At 47.1% G+C, this 25,712-nt stretch overlaps 1 protein-coding gene across 2 annotated transcripts in view; it reads right to left on the bottom strand.

The window, feature by feature from the left end:
• The window catches only part of GRB10 (growth factor receptor bound protein 10), a 133,551-nt gene that overhangs the window by 102,473 nt on the left and 5,366 nt on the right, over nt 1–25,712 (bottom strand). For both annotated transcript variants that reach the window (XM_008056410.2, XM_008056411.2), the window contains exon 2: nt 2,231–2,318. In XM_008056410.2, coding sequence (XP_008054601.1) covers nt 2,231–2,318 — 88 coding nt within the window. The remainder of the gene's footprint in view (nt 1–2,230; nt 2,319–25,712) is intronic.

Below are 25,712 nucleotides of genomic sequence, written 5' to 3'. Positions count from 1 at the left end.
ATCCCCTCTTCGTCTTCCTTTTTCTGGAATGGTGCTAAGCATTTCTAGATGTGGATTAGTCTTTATTTTTCTTGTTAGTTGTCTGAGTACCTGGAGGATTGCGTCCGCCTTGAATGCTGGCCAGTCTTCTCTATTATCTCTCTGCTTCCCTCTATCACCACTCTCTGATACTGCTCTGGAGACTGAAGGACCTGTGTCTAACTGCCTGCCAGCCTTCCAAGTCTTTCCAGAGAGCTAACTCTCTCGGGGTTCGCTTCTAGCTCTTTAATTCCCTTTAGACAGAGCCTCACATTTTTAGAAGTGTCAATAGATACACATTTCACTGCCAACATTTTTACTGAACCCTTTTTCACACCTACCTCTTATTGTTTCATTTCCTCCTGCTGGGCTTCATGGTTTCTTGCCTTGTTTTACAGATATTACTCTTTCATGCATCTGAACATTATCAGTACAACTATTTCAAAGCCTCAACTTCTATTTATTGCATATGGGCTATACTGGTAATATGTTGATTTTGCTAACTGTGCTATATTTCTGAGCATGAAACTGCTTCCTTTGTGTTGGAATGCTGATTTGCCGAATCATTTTTGTTTTTCTTTTCTTGCCTAGCCCTCCCTGTTGAGCAGGCAAGTCAGGGCAGTCTGGGGCTGCTGCCTCATGGGAGACTGCAACCTACGGAGGTCGAATGATGAGGCCGCTTGGTATAGCTCTGGCTGCAGGGCTGTGATGGCTCTGCCTGGATGCCTGGCCAGGAGTTCATGTGCACTGCAGTCCTTCTCAGGCAACAGCCTTTTTCCAGAATCTTTCCATAGCAGGGAACCCCACTCCCACTTCCGACTGGAGACAGTGGGTGTGGTTCTAGCCCTCCTCCCCACATTGCTGCCGGAGAAGGACAACCTCAGCCCTGACTGTTCCCTTAGACCAGAACCAGCAGCCCAGGTGGCCAATTCTACACACATGCTATGCTATGTGTGTAGAATGGTGGAGAAGTGGCTAATGTCACAGGTGTGCTTGAAGGTGTAAACTCTCTGGGTCACTGAGAAGGAGGGTTCACTATAGAGATGCATTTATGCATCAAGTCCTGCTTCAAGGGCCCTGCTTCAACTGTCTGCTGTGTAACTCCACACCAAATAAGAGAAGCAGCTCTCTTCCATGTGAAGCCTGCATTCTGCGCTGCAAATTTCCCTTAATGCACTACCTGGGTGGGTTTGATGTTTATGGGATACTTGAGTGTACAACTAAAAGACAAGAGAAAAAGTTATTCTGGTGTAATTGTTTTCTAATTTTACGGTTAAAGTATTGTTACATGAACATTAATACCAAGACAAAGTTATTGCAGTTTATATGAGATCATTTGTAAGCAATACAATGTAACAAGTTAAAATTTTCTGAAGTTGCAAAGCCAACACCAACAAATTGCTACCCTCTTTCCTCCATAATTAGTATTATGTCATTTGAAAATTTTCTAAAAGATGACCTTACAATTATGCTTGCCACAGAAATACTGACTGCTTTTATTAATTCTGTAATACTTGAGAAAATACCTCTTTGACTTCATAGTCAGATCTCAAGTTTTACTTGTGCTGTCATCCTCTTTTTCATTAAGCAATTCAAAAATCGGATCATTCTAACTCCTGCCAGTTCTGAACAATATAATTTACTGTATTTACACTCTCCAGCACCCAAACAATACATGCACTTTTGCGGTTCCATTTCATCATCACACTCCCCATCCAATGTCAAGTTGCCATTTATCAAATCTAATTCACTAAATAACCCTTGCCTCCATTTTGTCCTTTTTTTTCTTTTCCACAATGACCTTGCCAGAAATTAAATAGAAGGAACAAAATAAATTAGAGGAAGGTAGAGAAATAGCAAGAGTACATACACCCCAAACCAGCTTAGTTGAAAATAAAAAAATGCCAAAATCAAGGATTTCACCATGGAGGAGCCCTCAACAGACAACACCAAGTCCTCTAAGTAGAAACCCAGGTAATACACATGAAATAGTTCTGCTCACCAAAGTCTGTTAATTAAAATGGAAATACATGAAGGTATCAGAACCAAGTAATTTTCTCTATTTTAGAATTCACTTTCTTTAAGGAGAAAAGAAGAGCTGACATTAGAATCTTATTCTGTTAATGTCAAGAGCAGCTTTTAAGGACATTTGGTCCTGGCATTGATGCAAAGATGTAGTTAGTAGTATCCCTGTGTTTTGCTCCTTCCTTACCTTGGTGACTTGCAAGTCGGTCAGACTGTGCTGGGAACCCAGGTCCTGCCAGGTCTGGCTGATTGTGGGGTGTCTGCTCCACCTTGTCCTACAAGAAAGACCACAGCAGAATGGCCATGAGTTCAAAAGAAGCATCTCATGTTTCCCAACAGCCAGCATCCCGGCATTTTCTTTCTTCTTCCAATCCTTACTTCCTTTCCATGTATTTACTTGTTTAGTTTTCAGTGACAGCTGTTGAAAATGTGCTGCATAAATGAGGGAAGTTAGTCGTGCAAAGGTGCAAGCAGTTTAATGTGGGAGTCAGGAGAAAAGTTACTCTTGTTTTTTTGGCTTAAATAGCTTTCCCTGAATAACAATTCAAAATGATTTATTGCCAACTGCTCGACTTAGGCAATGACTATAAATAATTAACATCCCATAGAGCACATGCATTTTCTGTAACAATTACAATAATCAAGCGCTGGGCTTTCTGTCACCTGGGACAAAAACATCCAGAGCGTGTTTTTATAAACGTTTCCCTCCACAAAGCATAAGGAGCTCAGTGGCATTTTTTGGTCATGGGTGTGAAAGCACAATTTTTAGGCAAAACTTAAAACAGCAATATTATGATTCCAAGCCCACAAGTCTAGAAAAACACCTGCATGGGAACATAAGCCAATGAAAGATACATTAAAATGTCGGGAAAGAAAAGGTGCTTGTTAATATTTATGTGCTTATAAATGTTAGTAGTGATTAACTTGGAGTGGGGCGATGTCAGCATTCTCTGACAGATTTAAGAAATATTTGAAATCTTCATAATGAATATGCATGACCTCTGTAATTTTGAATTGTGCCCAAAGTACAAGCTCTGCCCCAAAACTTACTATGAAGATATATGTTTGTCACAGACATCACGGTTGACTTCAGCAGCCTCATTTCTGTTCATGCAAAAGCAACTTGCAGGCTACAAATGTGGCGTGAGACACAGCTGGCATGCAGGGTGCCAGCCACACCAACAAGCACCCAGAGTCCTCTGCCAGGCTGGGCTCCCATCACACAGGACAACTGCGGCACAGGAAGGTGAGTCATCCCGTGCCCACCCTCACTCAGTGGGGTGCAGCTATCCTCAGATTCAAAAGCAGAAAGCCTGGCTGCAGAGCCCATGCTCCTTCCTGCCACACCGCAGCCACCACACTGCCTGAGAAACTCACACGAGTACACTGATATCAACAAAGTGCCAGAGCAGCAGGGCTTGGAACTGCCACCAGCTCTTGGTTGCCTGAATACTTCCCAGCAAGCGGTGTCTGCCCGGAGCCCTCCCTACTCACAGGTGAAATGGGATGGATGCCAACTTCTCAGCTGCATGCACACTGACCTTTGAGCAAACAGGTTTAGGGCTGGTCAACGCTGTGCTTTGGGGGTCACTCGCAATGGGGGGAGGCAGGGGGAGCCCGGGGGAGAGAGTCCAGAAGGGCCATCACCCACATCTACCACTTAGGAGGTGGATGCTTGCTCCCTGGGAAGGCAAAGTCACGTTCACACCTTCCTCCAGAAAATCTGGAGTGGAGAAAACAAAACAAAACAAAGTCCTAAGGATTGGGAGACATTTTCACTCTATCCCTTTTCCCCTTGGAGAAGAAATGACCTTCTTTTCCTTTTTTAGTCATATATGTAAAACCTGCTAACTATGAAAACCTAGATGCTACACAATTAAGTTAAAATGAACTTCTCTCTACTCTCATACCTAGAGGGTTACTCTATTATGTTTTGCTATGTTCTTTCAGAAAAACAAAAAACCACTATGTGCATGTATGCAACATTTGAATTATCTGAGAACATGTATGCTCTGTTTGAATTACATGGGGACTACCAATGATCCTGATAAAAATGGAATCATAATCATATTCTACATGCTGTGCTTTAATGCTAGTTTTTGACACTTTCCACTTGATTGACAATCTCCACTGGCACTTTATCGTACCCCACTGAGTGGCTGTATGGTGTCATTTATTTAGCCCATGTTCTAATGACAAACACAGGTTGCAAACATAAGATTTTGATTAGAAAGGAGGGGAGGGACTGTTTGGAGGGCCTGGTGTCAAGAAGGCAAGAGGAATGCACTCAAGGACCCTGCTGAGGTGCTGAGGAGGGAGCGGGGCTCCCTGGTAAGTTGCGAAGGTGGTACCCCCAAGCTCCCCCTTCAGCAGCCTCCCCACCTTGGTCACCCCATCTACGTCCTGCAATTCTACAGTCAACATTCCCCACCTAGTCTGCTCTTTACCATCTAAGAAAAATAAATTTTCCTCTTTTCTGAATTTTAAAACAATCCATGCTACTTACCTGCATAATCAACATTTGTGTGCCTAACCCTGAATTGTACCCCACATCTTTAAAATAAAAAAAAATCCATGCAAAAAAATTGATGTATAAACATCTAACCCAGAATAGATATAAAGTAAGTTTGCCTAAATACTATGAAAGTAGGATGACAGCAGGATGACAGCATTTTCGTGGTCTTTGTACTTTTACTTTGCATAGCCAGACACTGTTGAAATCAGACTGTGTACACAATTTTGTGTTTTGTTCCCTCCCCAACAATGAACATCATAAGAGGTAACTTTTAAACCTTGATAAATATCTTTTTTTATATCTAAACTATTCTGGTAGATACTTTGCAGTTGTTTACAACTTTCAAATGGCAGAAATAACAACCAAATAAACACCTTTGGGCATAAAACTGAGACTACAGTTTTGATTGTTTGCCTAGGATCCCTAGAAGTAGAAGGACTAGGCCAGTGGTCATGCACATTATTCTAAGACTCAAGATACTGTCAGGCCCTTCTTCACACAATTACCCTTCCACCCGGAGTAGCTGCCTGTTTCATAACACCCAAGCCAGCCAGGGCTGTGACTGTTTATTTTTCTGGAAATTCTTCTTGCCAATTTCAGAGGTAAGCAGAGGCCCCACCCTGTGGTTCTCATATGTAGGTCTTTGATACTGAGACTGGATATATTTTTCATAAATGCATTAGCTTTTGTAGTTCTTCTTTTGGATTGCCCTTTGACAGGTCAGGTAGACTAGTTCCTGAGGGCACAAGGGCTTTTCTTTTCCAATCAAGACTGTCTGTGAACAAATCATAGTCCCAACACTCATTAGCTGAGGGCTTGGGGGCCAGGTATCTGGACTCCCTGAATCAACCTTCTTATCTGTAAAATGGGTTAAGGAGCCCTTGGGGATTACTGGGAGGGTCTGTTTACAATGCAAAGCAGAGCTTGCCCTTGGGGAGCACCCTATCAGTGGGGGTCTACTGATGGCCTAGTCCACTGGATGCCGACTTGCTTAACTTTTCAGTGATGAGCTCTTGATGCTGGAGAAAACTAAATTTAGTCGTATTTGTAGCAAACGTTGTCCCCGCCTTGTTTGTCTTAGATTCCATTATATTTGGGATTCTTGAAAGTTTAGTTCCGTGCAGTCAAGTTTATTGACCTTTTCCTTTCGGTTCATCATCTTACACTTGAACGTGATCTTTGGTCTCTAACAAGACAATTGGAAAACATTCAGTTGTGTTCTCTTCTGATTTCTTTTCTGACTTGATTTCTCTTTCATCTATCTGACATTTACTGTGATAGATAGCGAGAGGGAAGAAAATACACTGGCCCCTCCCCCCAAGCATGCTGACTGGCTGGCTAAGGCCCCGTTCCTACCCATGCGTGGATCTCTCAGCTACCTGCCATCAGTTCCATCCACCTGCCCATCCCTGGCCCACAGCCCCAGCTTCCCCTCTTACAACTTGCCAACATGTCTTCTCATCAGCAGAACATTTCCCATCTTGTTTCTTTTACAAGCATTCCTCAGTCAATTTCTTTCAAGCAAACATCAGAGTCGTTTCAAAGTTTGTTGAAGTTATTAAAACATCTCATCTAAACTATTTCCTTCTATGTATGTAATTAGTATGCACTGCTAATACAAATGTTGCTATTGGCTCATCTGTCTGGAATCAGATCACAGAACCACTGAGAGGATGCATCAAGAAGGCACGCCGACCCATTATTTCACAGGGTGGGTGGGACCAGCTTCCAGACCACCCAGGCCCCACCCACCCCTGCGCAAAGGCCTCTGGGGACGAGTGAGGCCCTGCAGGCTAGCAAGCACCCTGTGTGTCTCCTGTGTCCACTCAAGTGTGAGGCCCATTCGTCCACCAGACGGACGGCTTTCCCTGGAAATTCCTCTTCTGAGTGAAAACCGGTCTCCACTGAGACATCTTGTTCGAATGCAAACCTAATTTAAGACAACCTTGTCTTATACCACCAGATATGGCAGATAAAAATACAGAATTTCCAGTTAAATGTGAATTTCAGATAAATAACTAGTAATTTTTGGTATACGAATGTCTCAAATATTGAATAAGGCATATCCTAAAAAATTTATGTGTAGTTTACCTGTAGTTTAACTGGGCATCCTGTATTTTATCTCATAACACTATGCCTCAGACACTGTTAAAAATCTGACAGGTTTGCATGAAAAATTATGGTAGTAAGAACAAAATTTCAACAGGTGGCTCATTTGTTTATAAAATTCCCAGGTCAAAAAAGAAATGTACCTTTTTCATTCAACAAACAGGAGCTTCGGATGACTGCACTATTCTCTTGAGAAGCCAAGAAAGGTTTCATAGTATGAAAAATGACAGTGACCGTAAAATAAAGCCAAAACACAGAAGGCAGCAGGGAAAAGTTAACCACTTTTGCATTAAAAAGAAGTTCCTGACAGTGATAGAAGGTCGGGCGCAAAGAGTGGCGCTAGGCCAGGAGCAGGAGAAAAACACCAGGACAAAATTTAAAGGTTTATCATTGTGCCAGCCTGGTTTCCTCTTACAGTGGGTTCTTGCTGCCTGGTGTCTGTTTCTCAGCCTCCCCCATTCGGAGAAGCACTGAACAGGGAACAGGTCAGCTACAGATGCCTCCCTACCGAGGCTCCAGGGGACTGAAAAGGAAAGCTCGGGTTCTTCTTTGAAGGTGGCGGTCAGCAGCATATGTTTTCACACACTACACTATCTACACTTAGGGACAATGGAAGGATGGTAAAGTACAGCTTCGGCTCCTCTTAGTTAAAGTCCCACAGGTCACCTCACTATTTAAGGCCAGACCTTCCCAAATCCATGCGGATCTAGAAATACCTTGTCCAAGTCATAACGGGCCCACCTGATGGATGAGGGAGAAACACCATCTGCATAAAGATGAATGAGAACAATCCCCCTCCCTTGGGATGACCCAGACCCAGGACCTGTGCTGAGTGGTCGCACATAATGTGCACGGAGCCCTCCAGTTGGTGGGAAGAATGGTCTCTGTCCACTCCTCCACCCTGTATCAGGCAGGGAACCTGTCCAGGCAGCATCAGTCAGGGCCCCGGTCCTCTGGCTTCTGGCAGTAGGCCGCTGATGGAGCTAGGGTGGGCCAGGGAGGGACACAGACCAGGAGATTAGGGGCTGGCTCTCCACAGGGGCTGTTCCTTCCACAAGCCACACGTCAGGAGGTTGCACACGTGCCCCTGGCCTGGTTTTCTCAGGCCCCAAGCTGGCCTTGCCGAAATCCCCCACTGCACTGCCTTCTCCTAGTTCCTCCAACCCCTCCATTAAACGCCTCCCTGGGCCTCTTGGGAGCATGCCTGCCCAACGCCGTGGCCAACGGAGGCAGGCAGTTTAATTTTCCCCTCTCTGCTGAGGAAGAGTCTGTGGTTTCAAAGACTACATGTAAAAATGACTCAGAAAAATGGCGTGAACGTGGGGCCTGGCTGTGAGGGCAGCAGCACCAAATGTGGCCATCCAACCTGGAAAGAATGTGTTAGAAATGCAGAATCCCAGGCCCCAGCCAAACCTGCTAAGTCAGGCCCTAGGGGAACCCCAGAGTCTGTCTGACCCTCCCTTCCTGCTGTACTGTTTCTCACTTCCACGAACTCCAGCAGCCGCCATCCCAGTCTGGTTTTCCTCAACTCCAATGGGACTCCCCATGGCATGTGCCTCCCACCCAGCCCCACCCCAGGTACCTCACTATCTGAAGTGTTCTCTGCCCTACCCACTATGCATACCCTGTCAGCCCAACCTCAAGGCCTACCCAAAAGCCTCATTCTTCTGCAGCTTTCTTTAACACCCCAGACAGCCTTATCCTGCAGCACTGCTTGAATTCTCTGTGAAAAGCAACAGGGTTGGTGAACCTCCTTCGCCGCAGAGGCTGGTCTGCCTGACTTGACCTCATGACCTCAGCCTCACCCCCAGATCTGAGGCAGGAAGGCTGATGTTTCTCCACGAGGCCTGTGAGGATGGATGGGAAAGAATGCCACACCACCAAGCTGCCAGAGCCCAGGTTTCGGTGAAAAGCCTTGCAGGGCAGCCTGAGCATCAAGCAGTGGAGAAGTGGCTGCTTCCACTCATCGCTGGCATTCTGTCGTAAGTAAAGCACCAGAGAAATTCTTGCCTCGCTGGATGCCCAACAGGACAAATTGCACAAGAGAAACTGCCTCAGGAGAGTCGGAGAACATTCAACAGTCAATTCAAGCAGTTTTCTTTACTAAAAAACAGGACCAAGGCAGGGCAGCTGGGAGAGCTGGAAGAGAGAGGAGTGTCACTGTCAGCAAGTCACCAGCTGGGTAACAAAAGGGACAGTTGCTCTCAAGGCCAGGCGCCAGGTCAGAACCCAGCTTCTCCCATGCTTTTAGCTGTGGGGCTCTGGGCAACTTTCAGCCCCCTGCACCACCCTGGGGCAGAGTGGCCTTCAGAGGTCAAGCCCTGGGTTTACATCGAGATGATGTAAACAGAGGGTTTGTCCAGTGACTAAAGGTGATCCGTGGACCGCAGTGCTGACCTTCCTACTGGGCCAGCAGCCTGCGTACGTGGACTCTCTCTCTCTAGCAGGTGTCACGTAACTGTGTCCTCGGCCTTCCCGGTGCAACGTGTTTTCAGGATGTGGAGAAGCACAGAAGTCACACTTAGTAACTCCACTAAAATAAACACAGATCAATACCACAGAGAACAACAGAGTGAGAGGGATTCAAAATCTCTTCCATCTGAGCAAATGTTTGAGCCAAACCTACCAGCTGAAATCATCACACGATAAACTTTAAATGACACAGGTATGCAAAACCATCAACCAAACAAAAGAAAAGCAGTGGTGTGGGGACTCCTGCCTGAGGTAAGGCTAAAAGGTCTCTCCCAACCCTCCCTGTAGCCAGGGCAGAGGAAAAGACACCACCCCACCCCATACCACCCCCAGGTCTCACAGCTCCCTGGGCTTTCCTGCAGGCAGCTCCTCAAGCTCTTCCTGCCTACCTGGGGACACTGGCAAAGACAGCTATGCACACAGCTGAAGCCCGCCCAAGGCATGACTAGGTGACGTGTCTGCAGATGAACATGCGAGATGCAACAGGCCTGGGGTGAGTCACTTCACACAAAATTCAAGTCGTAAAACATTTCAAACCGAAAATCCGCCAAACTATAATAAGATTGCCGCCCTTGGGAAGAGTGACTACCTGTGTGCCTGCATCCTAGAAAGCCAAGGCATCATTCTACCTTCTTATCTACTTCCTTCTGATGCTTGATACCCACGTCTCCCAGCTGTATGTGTGCCTTCTCTAGAACAAAATCTGTTAAAGATTTCACAACCATTATTCTCCCCCCAGCTTCGGAATTACTCATTTTTATTTTTTTAAAAAATGGAAAAATGGTAGGGTTTCTCTTAAAATCCTGGGTACCAGGTACAGTGCTAGTCAATTTGCATTTAGATCCTTTCTTTAATTGTTATTCTGTTCTTACAGATGAAGAGACAGAAGGAAAACAACTTGCCTGGGGCTTTACATCTAATAACCATGGATGTGAACCCCACTGGAGCTGAATCAGATAACATGTTCTTAACAACCTACCAATGGGTAACTACAAAATCTGTCACTCATATAAATTCTTAAAACATCAAAGATCTTGGGAAAAGCTGCACCATCAGCACTGCGTTTCTGCCAGTTTCAAGGTGAGCAAAATTAGTTCCCTCAGATGGAAATAACACTCATTACAAATGAGTTAGAGCCATTTTTTTAGCCCAGAATGACACTGCCTGTTTTGATACAAAAATGTATGTCTACGCAACAGCAAAAAGAGCAAGAAAATTTTTTTAACAGAAATGCACATCAAGCTGATCCTTAAATCAAAACAGGAACTGTTTCCAAGAGCCTGAAATGAAGGAAAAACAACAACAACAACAACAAATATCTGGATCACCTCTAGTCAGAGTGCGGAAAACTTTCTCCAAAACAGTATGAATGCCCAGCCTGGCAGGAAAATGCTACTGTATAAAAAACATCACATTTTCACTAAAATCTCACTGCACCCAACCACCATAGACCTACAGAGACACAGAACAGTCACACATCCATTATCCTCAGGCATTTCTTTCCACATACCTACCTCCAAGTACGGTGATTCTTGAATCAAAAACAAAAGTAGTACACATATTGCCTTACTTCAACCACCCACTCTGGGACGCTGGGCATAGAAACATTCATTTCAGTGATTCACGGAGCAAGGAGAGTCTATCAATCATTTCCTTTTTAAACAGTTTTATTGAGACTTAAGTTATATAAGATAACTTTCATCTGTTGGAAGTGTACAATCCAGTGAATGTTAGTATAATTACAGATCTGTACAACCATCACCACAATCTAATTTTAGAGTAGTTCCATCACCCTGCAAAGAAGCCTCCTGCCCAGAGCCTGTCAATCTTGACGAATGGTTTTCCCAAAATAAAATACCTGTGCCAAGTCAGTTTGTTCCCCATTTGGGATCTGGTATCCCACACCAAGGAGGCATCTTGGCCTAAAGGTAAAGAGCACTAGCTCTAGAATTTCTACAGATGAGTAGCCCTGTGACTTTGGGGAAGACATTAAATCTCCCTGTGTGAGGATGACCACGAAGGACTGTTGAAGACGTTGTGTGATCACAGAAAGCATCGCTCAGTAACCTCCGCTGCTATTTTTACTGCTACCATGCCTGCCCCTGCTGCGGCTACTCCCTCCTTCTCCTCTGGTTCTACTGCCCCCCCCCCCCCCCCCACCACCACCTCCACTCCTTACATCTCCATCACCTCCTCCACTACCTCCTCATGCGCCACCATCACCTCTACCTTCCCCACCATCACCTCCACCTCCTCCATCGTCTTCAAATTCCCCACCACTTCTCCATCCATTACCTCCAACTTTCCCACCATTTTCACTATCTCCACCATTACCTACTCCCTCTAACTCCTCCATCATCACCTCTATTTCCTCTACTTCTTCTTCCTCCTCACCCCATCCTCCACCATCACCTAAAACTCCACTTCCTCCACCACCTCCCCTCCTCCAACATCATCTCCACCTCCTCCACCATCACTTCCTTCACCATCACCTCTACCCTCTCCATCATCACCTCCTCCTCCTCCACTACCACCTCCACCTGTTCCACCACCTACACCATCACCGCCCATTCCTCCTTATCTACTACCTCTCCCTCCACCTCCCCCCACCCCTCCTGCCACCTCCATCATCTCCACCTCCACCTCCTTCCTGATCTCCATTTCCTCCTCCCCCTCCACCACCACCTCCACCTCCTCCCCTCCATCACCTCTACCGTCACCAGGCACATGGTAGGCACATGACATCCTGCACTCTTCCTCCATTAGCAGAATCTCTTCCTTGAACTTTTTCAACAACAATCCCACAACTGGAACTGGTTCTCCTTGCCTCCACTGATCAGAAAAAAAGTCCCACCAGGCTTTAATCTGATGTAATCCTTGGTGGCAGCTTTTCCTCATTTCTAAGGCCCTCTGGCAGGCAAAGGGTCAAGGGTCAATGGCAGCCAGCATGGAGGCTCTGGAGGCGGGATGAGGTCAGCTAGGTCTGGCTCGGGGCTTCAGCCTGGGTCCCATGGTGCACCTGGACCAAGTGTGACAGCTCTTCAGAGGGCAGGTACGTGATGGAGCAGGCCAAGGCAGAGAGAAGCTTCCAGAAGCATACCAAAGAGCACAGCTACCAGGTCAAGGTGAGCTCCTCTGAGGCATATCTTCCGTGAGTCTTTGTATAAAGTTCATTTTTTTCACAAAATGCATACACTAGACAGATCCTGAGGTACAACAAACTCAGTCCTTCTGCCAAATAGCAGGGAGTACTGTTGGAGCCCAACCTCGATGGGGCCACAAGAAATAGTTTGCCTCATCCTTGAGGTATGAAAAGTCTCACTGTAGCAGGAGCTAAGTGTTTATAAGCTGCCAGTGAGACAAACTATGAATCTCAGCAAACAACTTCACTCTCTGGACCTATTCCCTCACCAATAAAATCAGGTTTCTGGACCATGTGATTTCTAAATTTTTTGTCAGCTCTAAGGCTGCATCTATACACTCCACAAAAATGTTCCAAAGCTAATTTATTCCTAGAGCCATGGTTAAAATAATATTACGAGTGACTTCTGAGCTTTGGGCCAATGTGGGAGCTCAAGGACTGTATGAGCCCTCCTTCCTTAAATAACTAAAAAACAGAGATGGTTTTCATACATGGACAGCAGGCAACATAAGACAGAGCTCCCCAAGACAGGACACAAATGAGGTGAGCCCTGCCAGCGCCCACTCCATGGCCTGGGAGAGCTTCCAAGATGCTACAACAAGGAGGCACATCTTTGTTCCAAACAGTGTCTGGAGGTCTTCTGAAGGAGACAGAATTTAGCATTCAGGAAGGTCAAGGCAGAGAGGAGAGCAGTACTCAACAGAAAAGCTCTGGAAATCGGCAGAGGGTTTCCCGCAGATCTTCAGCTGAGTGCCAATGAATGCACGCATGTAAGGAAACTAGTAAAGCTGGGGGAAGACCCACCGGCAAGACGTGTGTACAACAACCCCTAGAGGGTAGGGGTGGGAAAGACTGTGCTCCCACCAACCCGAGTAGAAAACCTCATGAGACATGAAAAGGACCCGCAGAAGGGCCTTGCCTACACTGAGGGCAAATTAGCTCTGAACAAAAAATGATCCTGGGCCCAGCTAACAAAGCTTATGAGCAGGCCTCAAAGGAATCAAACTGTATCTTAGAAGCTTAATTGTTTCCCGAATAAAGCCCCCAAATACTTCAAGGAATACCCTCCCACCACCAAAAAAAAGAAAAGATCCATACTGATAAGATAAATCAACCAAGAGAAACAGATCTAGAAACATCCAAGATAACACGATTAGAGCACAGTATGTCAGAACCAAGATGATAAGCAAGTTCCATGTATCAAGAAGGTGGGGAACAGGAGTCTGAAAACGAGAGAAATGGGAGACACACAAAAGACAGCGCACAAGATGAAGCACACACTGAGGAGAATGAACCACATGACAGACACCACACTTCGCTCTCCCTCTCCCCCCAGAGACTAGTCTCCAGGAACACTCCCGAGGTTCTGTCACCAGTGAGGGCTGCTGAGGTCTGAAAGGCCTGGAGTAGGAGAGCACCCCATGAAGACACAGAGAGAGAAACTATTCAGAAAGATGCAGAGGGGAAAAAAAGCATAGAAAATATTATGAGCAATTATCCCAAATTATGCCAGATAGGGGAAGACAGGGAAGGAATTCAGGCCCAAGGCCAGAGAAAATTGAGGCTGAAACTAGCACCTTCTGCTTTCTCGCTATTTGGCCACGCTACATCATCTCTGAGCCTCGCTTTCATAATCGGCAAATTTAAATCACACCCATTTCAAAGAGTTTGCTAGGAAAAGACTGATTTTAAAAAAGTCCTGTCCTCACTTTGGAAGGCCGAGGTGAGAGGCTTGCCTGAGCCCACGGGTTCAAGAACAGCCTGGGCAACTTGGTGAGACTTCATCTTCACAATAAATAAAAAAAATTACTACAGATGTGGTAGCACACACTTGTAGTTCCGGCTACTTGGAAGGCTGAGGCCGATGGACCGCCTGAGCCCAGTGGGTCGACACCAGGGTAGCCATGAGCATGCACTGCACTCTAGCCTGGGTGACACAGTGAGACTCTGACTCAAAAAATAAAATAAAAATAAAACAAAACAAAACAGAAACCCAAAAAAGTTCTGTCCCAAAACACATGCTAGCCCCTTTCCCACCCCAGGGAGACAGCCTCTAGCTTTGTTATGGCTAAAACAGGCTGGAGAGTAAAGAAACAGAGCGTCTTCACCCCTTTATAGTCAGAGGTGTCCATACTGCCGCACACTTGAAAAGCAGTTAAAAATGGCAAGAGCCTGACTATTCGCAGGCTACCCAGCTTCAACAAGCAGTGAAGGAGTCAGAGGCAGCAAGCCTCCACCCAGAAAGCAGCTGCCAGGCCATGTGTTTCCAATGCTGCCACCAAAGGGAGTGACACCTGGACGAGAAGAAGGAAGAATGTGTATGTATAAACACATACAGACATACATATGAAATGTGTACTATGTGTGGAAACACAAGCAATACAGACTTAAAATGTATACAGGTACAGTTACCTACAGATATGACAATAAGTCCTTCCTCTTTCTACCACTGAAGTGACAAAACATTTCTTTACCCCAAAGCTTTTCTCCCTAAGCTGTAAACCTTGTTCATGATCACCATTCTCAAGAGAATATCTTCTGGTATCGGATCTTAACCAGGTTTTTAGATGAAAACTGCTTTTTAGTACCTCTATCCAAAGCCTCATTCTCTGGAATGAGGTTCAGGAGTTGGCGAGTCTCTGGTATCCACGGAGATACAACAATCAGGCACACTGATCTGATCACCTTGCGCTGACACCAGGTCCTGGAGGGAGCTGTGAGTGACAATCACAAGGCCATGGCCGTACTTCCCCCTGACCCTGTTCCAAATTGCTCACAATGCAGCAGGCCCAGTCTTGATCCTCCAGTGTAGCGACTCCTCCGTCACTCCAGAGAAGCCTGAGGGGTCGGGGGGGGGGGGGGTTCAAGCTCCCCAAAGGATTTCAGAGACCAACTGCTGGGACAAAAATGGGATAAGGAATTCCCAAGTCAAGAACCAGAGGCTCCTGGACCTGTGTTGAGCAGAAGGCAAAGGAGAAGCCACGATGGATGCCAGGGAGAAGGGAAATGGGAAATCCAAGTGTCCTCAAAGGCTGGAAGCCAGGGTGACCCGGACAGGGTGGATGAACATGGAGGGGTGAAGCAGGGAAGACGAATTTGATTTGAAATGCTGTCTTCTGAACTGCTGGCATTACCCTGGCCCCAAGAAACACCTCCCTGAACACCAGTCAGTGACCCATCATTACCCAAGCCAGACATCAGAGCACCCTCAAACTCTTCCTTATTCATAAACAAACTGCTTACCAAACCCTGACGACTGTGCCTTCTAGCATCTGCTCTAAACCACGCAGTCCCATCACAGTCACTGTGGGATGCTAGGCTCTGGCCTCTGTGCCCTGTCCTGAGCACCACTGACTGAGAATAGCCAAGAACTGCCCATGCTGCCGGGATCACACTCCTACTTGAGAGAAAAAAAAGTATCAGGCCCAACAGCTCACAGGCCTGGGTCTCAGGTCCTCACTCACACATTACGTTGCAGTCTCTGAAGACCAGACATCTACATTCACTCCAAACCCAGTTCACTAGTAGCCTGACATAGGCCACATCCACGCTGGAATTGCCACCATCAAAACCCAGAAAGCAGAAATTGTCACCCGTGGTTCTCAGGGACAAGAAAGCTTTACCAGGCAACAAGGAAGGGCCTGAAATGATCGACCAATGTCATAGATTGCTGAGTACTACAAAATCTCGACCGAGGGTGTGACACAGTTATGGGGTCATCGATCACAGAGCTTCAGGGACTTAGTGTATCCAACCTCTTGGTCACCCAAGCAGAAGAGCAACACACTGGATCTTCAGAGAGACTCAGCTATTCGACAAATATTCACCAAGCACCTGTTCTACACCCAGTACATTACCACTTAAAGCAAAGATTTTGCCCTTGCGGAGTTTCTATGTATTTGGAGAAAACAAATTAAGCATAAACCAACTATGCAATTTCCTTATTCATAACTTAAGAGGCCAGTGCTATGAAATTAAAGAAGACAACAGAACCAGATAAACAGGGAGGAGGCTGCAAGGTAATCCCACACAGTGAAGACCACACCAGTAGGGCCCAGGAGCCAAGACAGCCAGGCGGAAGGGCCGGCCCACAGGTATCCAGGGCGAAGGCACTGGTGCAGCTTCACTGCAAGCGAGGCAAAACTTTTGCAAAGTGACTTTGGCACCCCAAGCCTAATCATGACCATCCCGAACAATCACAGCACGTGCGGCTTTCCACACAAAATGAATGTTACGACTAGCTTTTGACATGACGATGACACTTTGGAATTTCCAACCGACGATAAAAAAAGTTTTGTTTTTCCTGTGAGTTTATTCCTTCTATAGTGTTTTTTCTTTAAGCAATATTATCAATTTATCAACTCCCAGTTTCTGTATCTAAGTAGGATCTCAGGCACCCAGAATTAGCTCAGGGTGGGACTAAAAACCTTGACAGGACCCGAATGCTTCTCCACAAGCCCCAGAGAACCCCAGCTGAGCTGCAGGCATGAGTTCCCCTTCAGAAAAAGAAACGTGGGGTTTCCTGTTACTTTTCCGAAAACATGAACAAGCATAAACCAAGTCACAGAAAATTCAGTGAGAGGAAAAACTAAACATAAACTTTTTCCTTAGAGATCGATTATAGGAAATCTTACAAAAATCAAAAATAATGTGTACCTTCACATCTCAGTAATTTCAAATACCTTGTTTCTCCCCAGTTAATAAGATAATAGTAATAAGGTGCCAGTAGCCGCTTTCCCAGGGTTTGCCTCAAACACACATAAATTTTTAACATGTTCTGGGGAAAATGCCAGAGTGAGAGTATTGACTGCATGACAAAAACATGACCCTACCATCTAAGGGGCCCCTTTTGCTGAGGCCCATAAGCGGCTACAGCAGAAGCAGGTGACGAGGCCTGACGCCATGTGCCAAATGGGGCACAGAGAGCAGAGGGCACAGCATGCCCTGGACGGGAAGGCCTGCAAACCAGGCGCCGCTCGTCCCAGGAGAAGAGTGACTGTAAAAGCACAGGATCCATACGTGCCATCACCAAGGTCAGTGCAAGCTAAATATGGGACAGGAAGATGAAAGCATCACTTAAACACAGTTACCACCTTAAAGACCAGACACTGACACAGGAAATTAAGTAAAGATGCTCATGCTTAAATTACTCTGTGTAACTTAATAAAAGAAATAGTTTCAAGGTCCCTCTCTCTCTGCCAAAGTGTAGCATTTTTAAAGAAATAGTGGCAAGTGCCTACATTTTCATCAATCAGCGTAATTACTGCCTGTTTTAAATACATGATTTTTCTCGATCTGGCTGTCTAGAGCACTTGCAGTAAGTTTTCCCTGCTCCAACTGAGCGAACACAGAAGTTTCACAGCACCCAAGCCCAGCAAGGGAAATTGTCATAATAAACACCCTCTTCATCCAGGTGCCAGAGAGGAAAGAAATGCCCTGCTTCATTGAAAAAGCTCATAAATCGTGAACACGAATACCACATGAGTATATGCCACACTCACATAATTATAACACGGTCAAGGTGCTCAACCACGAGCCTGTTTTAAACTTTCCTGGACAATATAGGACATCCCCCCCACTCCCTCCTGGTATTGCTCTCTGTGGTTTCAGTTACCCATGGTCAACTGTGGCCTGAAAATAGCAAATGGACAACTCCAGAAATAAACAATTCACGAGTTTTAAACTGTTCTGAGCAGTGTGGTGAAATCTCATGCCAACCTGCTCCAGCCGCCTGGGACAGGCATCATCCTTTTGTCCAGAGAAGCCACACTGTGGACAGGCCCCACCCAGCAGTCACATAGCTGCCCACTTGGTGAGTCGATGGACTGTCGTGAGTCACAGTGCTTGTGTTCAAGTAGCCCTTACTGTACTTGAAAACGGCCCTGAAGCACGAGAGGCCGAAGCTGGCTGCTCACATATGCCATACAGGAGCCAGAAAGTGCTTCCTTTAGGGGAAAGGGTGAAAGTTCCCAACTTAGGGCAAGAAAAAACTCATCATGCTGAGACTGCTAAGATCTATGGTAAGAACGAACGAATCTTCTATCCGAGAAATTGTGGAGAAGGAAAAAGAAATCCATGCTCATTTTACTGTCGCGCCACAAACCGCAACAGTGACAGCCAGAGGGTGTGCTAGGCGCTGAGTCCACAGAAAAGACAGCGAAGTCGCAGTGGAAGACACACACAGAAATGTGTTGCAACGGACAGTCTTCAAGTTCCGCTCTAAGGGAAGTTTCCCGCATCCACCAGGGGTCTTGGACGCATCCCCCGTGGGTCAGGGGAACGACAGCACAGAAACTGCTACAGGCCTGTGTGCTGAGCAGGCTAAACCCCACACAAGGCCACCCTCCGTCCTCTGGAGGCAGGAATCAGCCAGAGCCTTGGGCATCTGCTGCTCAGTTCACATCTTTAGTGCTCCTTCACCCTGGAAGAACATCCTGGGAGACAAGGAGGGAGGGAAGCCCTCTCTGTAGCCACCAGAGGCCCTGCTGAACCCCACCCCAGCAGCAAACGCTATAATGCCCACTCAGGGACACAGGGCGCGATCCCCACCAAGGCCTGAAAGCAGGGACTGAGATCGTACGGAGACACTAGTCACAAGTGCAGCAGAACACGGGTGTAAGACCAGGACAACGTCGACCTCCCTAGAGGGCCCGGCTACCTCGCTGCAAAAAGGAAGCATTCAACCTGAGACCTGGGAGAAGCAAGTCTCACACACTGAGAACCTGTGTGGACCCTCAGGCACAGGGGCGTGCACGGGGGCCGGAACGTGGCGAAAGGGGCCAAGGAGGCCAGAGGAGGAGGTGGCAGGACGACGTGACCACAGTCAGTCATCCGGCAGACACCAGAAATACCCTAGCACCCAACTCCAGGAAGGTGCTATCCCATCACGGGCACCCACGAGTGCCTGACAGGTTCACATAAGCATGCACTGAGGACACAGTCAGTGAGGGTGAGGGGGCACCCACAGCCAGGTGGCCCCACTCAGGAACCACCCCACAGGCTGCCACCTTCTGGCTCTGATGGCCCACACCCCTCACCCTGCTAGTCCTTACTTCTGGCCACCACCAGGCTTGGCCCCTCCAGTTTGAGCCCAGGGTGCTTAGGCCTGGGCCAGGAGCGGGCTCCCACTCACCATTTCAGAGCCAACTCCGGACCCTCTTCCCCACTAGGAAGGAGCCAGGCTGAAAGGTGAACAGGACTCTGCTCTGTCCTCAAGGGGGAATCTAGGGTGGCGGGGCAGAGAGAGGAGAAGATAACATGAGACGCAATCAGGCAGAAGAGGCCCAAGATGTCTACAGGCCCAAGATGGCTACAGGAGCACAGAGAGGGAGCTCCAGGGAGACGGGATGGGGACAGTTCAGGGGCAGATGGTGTCTAGGCAAAGCCTGAGGTGACGGCCTGAGCAAAGGAACAGGAGAAGAGAGAAAGAGGGGAGCGGGGGGAGGGGAGGCAGGATCAGAGCAGTGACAACAGAAAGAACTCAAGCTGGCGGCAGGCAGGACCAGGGCATGGAACAGGCGGCAAAAGACAGGCCAGTCCCTAGCTGTCTCTCAGGCCCTCCGGCATCCCTCTAGCCAGGTTTGTCATGGGTCCCAGCTGCCTCTAGCCACCCAGGGTTGCCCCAACCAGGCGGGCCTCCGACCCTCTGCCCTGCCCACCCTCATGTCCACTCAGGACAGACCAAGGATTGGCTATAAACTTCTGGCCATGTCCGAGGCCTTCCTGCAAGGGTTTTCCAAGATCTAGTACAGTTCCCTAGGTGAAAGACAGAAAGGTCCCTTGAAGTCCACAAGCAACTTGGCCTGGGGCTACAGGAGCTGATAAGTAAAGACACCCCAGATACACAGTGGCACAGAGAGGGTCCACAACCCTGTGCATCCACATCAGACGGGAAGCTTCAGCTGCTCTTGGATTTCAAAGCTACAAAACGCACATTTCCATCTGCAAGAACACAGCTGGCAGGCAGCGACAGCTTCAAGTCTCCATGACCAGGACTCTGGAAAGGGAAGTCCAGGGAGAAGAGGTGACACAACCCAGAGGGATGTGAACTGGGGTGGCGGTGTCAGGATGACAGGGCTGAGGGATGAGAGGACAGGGAATGGGCCTAAGGGGAGTAGGCCAGGATGACTAGGTGACAGGGTGACAGGGTACCGCCCCTCCCTGCTCCCCTGACATTACAACACACACACACACACACACACACACACACACACAGAGTGGTTGTTTTTTTCTCCCATAAAGTCTCTCCTCAGTCAGGGCCTTCAGTGTCCTTCTCAGATGGGGCTATTTTTAATCCCACTTCACTCACCTTAGGTAAAATTTTAGGATTAAGCTGTTTCCTTAGATTCTCTGACACTCACCCCTTATGCTGCTCTTCTATAAGCTAGAAAGGCCCAACTCACTCCGTGTGAAGGCGAAAAATATGCCTAAGTAACACTGCAAAATGCCAAGAGCCTGACCCCGAAGACCAATTTAAACATAATGGATATCTCTGCAATGTTGAAAGGAAAAACACACTTATATGAAGTTTACTTTTAGCAAAGTTCTGAACAGGTAAGTAAAACAAAATAAGGCTTGCAAAGATACTGAGTTTTTTCACAATACCAAACAGCATTTTTTTCTCTTTGAAAAAAAAAAATCTTTAAGTGAAACAATGGTTTCCCTGGTAGAGATGGTGACTGAGCAAGACATAATCCTTCCTGCTTACCGTCACCAACAGCAGGTCCCAGCTGGAGCCTCACTGTATGCTGGTGTCACCAACAATTTTCCTTCATCTACTGTCTGTACACTTCCTTTAGGCCTGGGCTATGATATCTTAAGCACTTTTGTATTCCCAGAATGGGCAACCACTAAGAAAATGCCAATCATTTTTTCCTCATTGCTCAAAGAACAAAATAAAATGTCCTCGTGTCACCTGGCCCCATCTTAAAAGCAAGCTCCCTGGCCAGCTCCCCAGAGCCTCCTGAAGCAGAGTGCCTGGACAAAGGAAGAACAGGGAAGGGCCTTCAGAGACCGGCCCCTTGGATGCCAAGAGCACAGACCACACAGGGCTTCCTCCTCCCCACCAGTCCACTGTGCCCCTGGCCAATGGGGAGTCCCCAAGCCCAAGGTACTCGGCCCTCGAGACTCATACCTCAGAAAAGAGTGAGTTCTGGTTGTCTCACGTCTGCAGCAGCACTGAAATTCAAACCCAGGCCTGTCTGGCTCCCAGAACGATCCACTTCGCACTGGCCATGTGGCCTCCCTCGATGAGTGGGGACTCTTGGTAGAGTTGAAAAGGAACTAGAAAACCTGCTCAAGATGAAGAGACCTAGGACGGCGGGAGGCAGGCCACACTGAACCACAGAGGGCCTTCCCTCCGGGAATTCCCACACACACACACTCCAGGGAAGCAGAGAGAGAAGGACTGCTGGCAAAAAAAAGCAGCAGGAGTCACAGTAAGCCTCTCGAGAAGAGTGGACGACACAGCAGTAGGGTCCAGAGACTGCCCTCCACAAGCCGACACTGGTTGGAGGCAGTTACCTCGGAAGTCCCGGCAGAACTTCAGGAAAGCTCATCACGCACAAATGGACACACAAGGCCATGACGGGCCACAAGTGCAAAGCCTGAACTTCATTTCCAAACTCCAGTTACTAAGGACAGAAAAACCACAAGCATGACCATGATATCTCAAGTCAGTCTAGACCAGCGCTTCTGGAACCATCTATGGGAAAGGAACAGTTTTCACCGTTTTCGGTCTGTCAAGCATGGATATAATTCATAACACAAGATAGAAATGAACTGCTAAAAAGTGAAATAAAACAAAGATACAACATACACCCACGTGTGTTATTAAATTCAACATTCCAACTGCTAGAAAAGTTTCTAAACACGTTTTGTCTACTTCTCTACTTATCATGGACTAGAAATAAACATGGTTGCTGCAGGTCATCTGGAGTGTGGCACACAGGGGGTGTGCATGAAGAGAACCTCCCTCTCAAAAAAGTCACTCTGGAGCTAAAATGATGGATGGGAGTATTGTGTTTTGAAAGAATCTGACAGTCACCTCTGACTCTGGTCAACCCCACCTGAAGTACTGATTAATTCTGGTTCTTGAAGAAGGGGTGGGCAAAACAGGAGAACAGGAACAGGAAAAAGTGGAACAAGTTACCACACAGGAAGGGTGCCTCAAGAAGCTGGAAGGTTGGGTGGGTAATGATACATGACACGTAGTTTCAAACACAGAGCAGACGGGACTGATGTGCTCCATGTTACTGAAAAGGCCAGAAGTGAGCACAAGTCAATGTCACAGGTAGGCCCATTCTCACTGGCCATAAGCAAGCACTTGTCTCTGGAGGTTTTCTTCTTTTTGGTGATCAGGTGACATAAAATGACGCCGGGTAATGGAGACACAGTTGCATCAGTGATTCATGCTCCAACAGGTATGCATGCCACCTTTCCAACTCTTGAGTATCCAAGATACTGCCATCTTGTGAGGAAACACCCAAGCAAGAAGTCACATCTACACCACTTATACCTGTTGCCTGCCTCCTGCGTCTGATGCCTGCTGCCCTGTTCTGCCTGCCCACTGCCTGCTTGTCTGCCCTATCCTCCTGTCTGCCCCACTTGTCTAACTGCCCACTGCCTGTCCTGCCTGCCCTACCTGCCTGTCTGCCCTATGTACCTGCCCTGCCTGCTTGTCTGCCCCACCTGCCTGTCTGCCCACTGCTTGTCTGTCCTACTTGCCTGTCTGCCTTCACCTGCCCGTCCTACCTGTCCCACCCCACCTGCCCATCTGCCCTACGCTGCCTGCCCGGCCCACTGCCTGCCTGTCTGCCCACTGCCTGCCTGTCTGACCCACCTGTCTGTCTGCCCACTGCTTGTCTGTCCTACATGCTCATGTGCCCCCACCTGCCTGTCTGCCAGCACCTGCCCTAGTTGCCTATCTGCCCTTTGCCTATCTGCCCTCTGCATGTCTGCCCTGCCCACTGCCTACCTGTCTGACCCACCTGCCTGTCTGACCTACCCACCTGTCTGCCCCACCTGTCTGTCTGCCCCACCTGCCTGTCTGCCCACTGCTTATCTGTCCTACCTGCCCGTCTGCTCCTACCTGCCTGCCTGTCTGCCCTACCTACCTGTCTGCCCCACCTGCCTGTCTGCTAACACCTGCCCTACTTGCCTGTCTGCCCTGCCCACTGCCTGCCCTGTCCACTGCCTGCCTGTTTGCCCACTGCCTGCCTGTCTGCCCCACCTGCCTGTCTGCCCCACCTGCCTGTCTATCCTATGCTGCCTGCCCTGCCCACTGCCTGCCCTGCTTGCTGCCCTCCTGCCTGCCATAAAAGCGACAAACCAGCAGGCACGTTTTGGTCTGTGTAGGTGGCACTGTAAACTTTGAGACCTTACAACTGAAGAGGCAACCATCTGATCTCATGAGATAAAAGACTTCTGACAAGTGATTCCATAATGGCCCATGGGCAGATGGCAAAGGGAAAGTTGATGGCCAAAGCTGAACTTTCATAGGATGGAAAATTACAAGAACATGGACTTTTCACTGGGGATTTAACCCCCATGAGGAGTAGGAAGCAAACAGAGGTGAGATATAGGTGTCTGTGATTAGGCACTTGTAACTTTGAAGGCAGTGCGAACGCAGAGATTGATAATGTGCCCTGTTCCTCCACGGCTCATGACACCTGATGAAAGAGAAAATTAGCAAACTCTAGAGCCCCCAATTGATTGACTGGCCTGCGGGCAGGCGCTACACCTCTGCCCAACCAAGTGCCAAGGAGAAGCAGAAGGGTTGCAGGCATGGGCTTCGGACTCAACCCCCAGGTCGGATGCCTGCTCTGTCACCTACAAGATGCATGACCTAGGGCAAGTTACCAATATCCGTAAGCCTTGGTTTCCTCGAAAAAAATAAAGCAGTACATGTAGAATACTTGCCCCTGACACAGAATAAAAATAATACATAGAAAGTATACAATAAATATAGCTGTTTGTATCATTCAGAAAAAAACCCAAATACTTCAAGCTCACACTTAAGAGGAAGATGCTGTTTGAGAAGACAAGATTGAGGCATAAGAGAGGAATTCATAATAGAATAAATATACATACTTACATGTTTTTATTTCCATCCATTTACTTGTCATATTTAATTGATCCTAAGATGTGCTTCCTAATTTTAACATCTTAAAACGCAAACACCTTACAGTTAGTACACATTTAGGGACTGTATGTGATCATCTTTTTCTTTATTTTGACTGAAAAGCTGTCGTTAAAATGGACTTATGGTATTTTAGGATCAAAGAAATCCAATAAGCACAACACTGCAGTATACAAATTAAATGTTTTATGACAGTGGATCTGAGGAGATCTTGTTCCCCTCAGTCTCACCGACATGATACACATATATCTCTTACAGACATAAACATACCTCTGTTCTGCAGAAGAGGAAACGGACTTTTTCTGCCTTGACATTCTCATCTTTCAAAGGGAGACATGAAGACCCTGCCTCATAGAGTTGGTAGGAAAGAAAATCCAAGTCAAGTCCTCGGCACGATGGCCAACACATAATAAGTGCCTCGGTTTTCTCAACTATAAAATAGGTATCATGAAGGTGCCCACTTCATAGAGCTGCTGAAGGAGGTATAAGTACACAGGAAGTGCTTAGTCACTTAGTCTTTCTTCCATGCCAGCCCTGACCCCACTGAGTGGCTGTCTTGCAGGGTGTTGAACAGATAAGTTTTTGTTGTTGTTTTATGTTTGTTTCATTTTTAAGTAGGAATTTATTAGATAGAAAAGCTCCCAGCAGCAGGAGAGGTCCTGAAAGCGTTGCCCTGAATAGACAAGTTTTATGGTTCTAACAGCAAAAGACATGGGATAGACAATCGGCCACACTTCCTCCCACTTTTCTGTACAAAACACAAAACACAGCATCCAAGGCTACAGCGACCAACAGCTAGTTGCTGCACCTGTCCGCCTCCCTAATCTAGGGCTGGAAACTCTCGGCAGGCAGGGTTGACATCTTGTTCATCTGTTACCCTAATATCCAGCCATGGTATGCCAGTCGAGTACATTAAACAGCAAGTGAATAAAAAGACTAGCCAAAGTTGCTCAAAACACTTAAAGAATAGAGTTTTCAATAGACTCCATGAGTTACAGAAAGTATAAAAGCATATACCATTTACTAAGCTGTCACCAACCACCTAGAATCCCAGTAAACAAAGCTAGTTAACAGCAATTGGCTAGATGGGTGAGAAATGTTTTCCCAAACCAAAAGCCATGTATTTTTTAAAGTGAATATTCATTTCTATGATTTCAAAGACGTAGAGAGACTACAATTTCAAATTCCCATGAGCATCGCAAAAAATCACTTTAAAGGTTTACATTCTTTTTTTTTTTTTTAGTTACAGTCTCACTCTGTCACCCAGACTGGAATGCAGTGGCCGCTCCCGG

Source organism: Carlito syrichta, unplaced genomic scaffold, assembly GCF_000164805.1.
Source record: "Carlito syrichta isolate Samal-C Ts95f unplaced genomic scaffold, Tarsius_syrichta-2.0.1 Scaffold302352, whole genome shotgun sequence".
Lineage (NCBI taxonomy): Eukaryota > Metazoa > Chordata > Mammalia > Primates > Tarsiidae > Carlito > Carlito syrichta.
The sequence above is the reverse complement of the archived record's forward strand: the minus strand, read 5'-3'. Positions and strand labels throughout refer to the sequence as shown.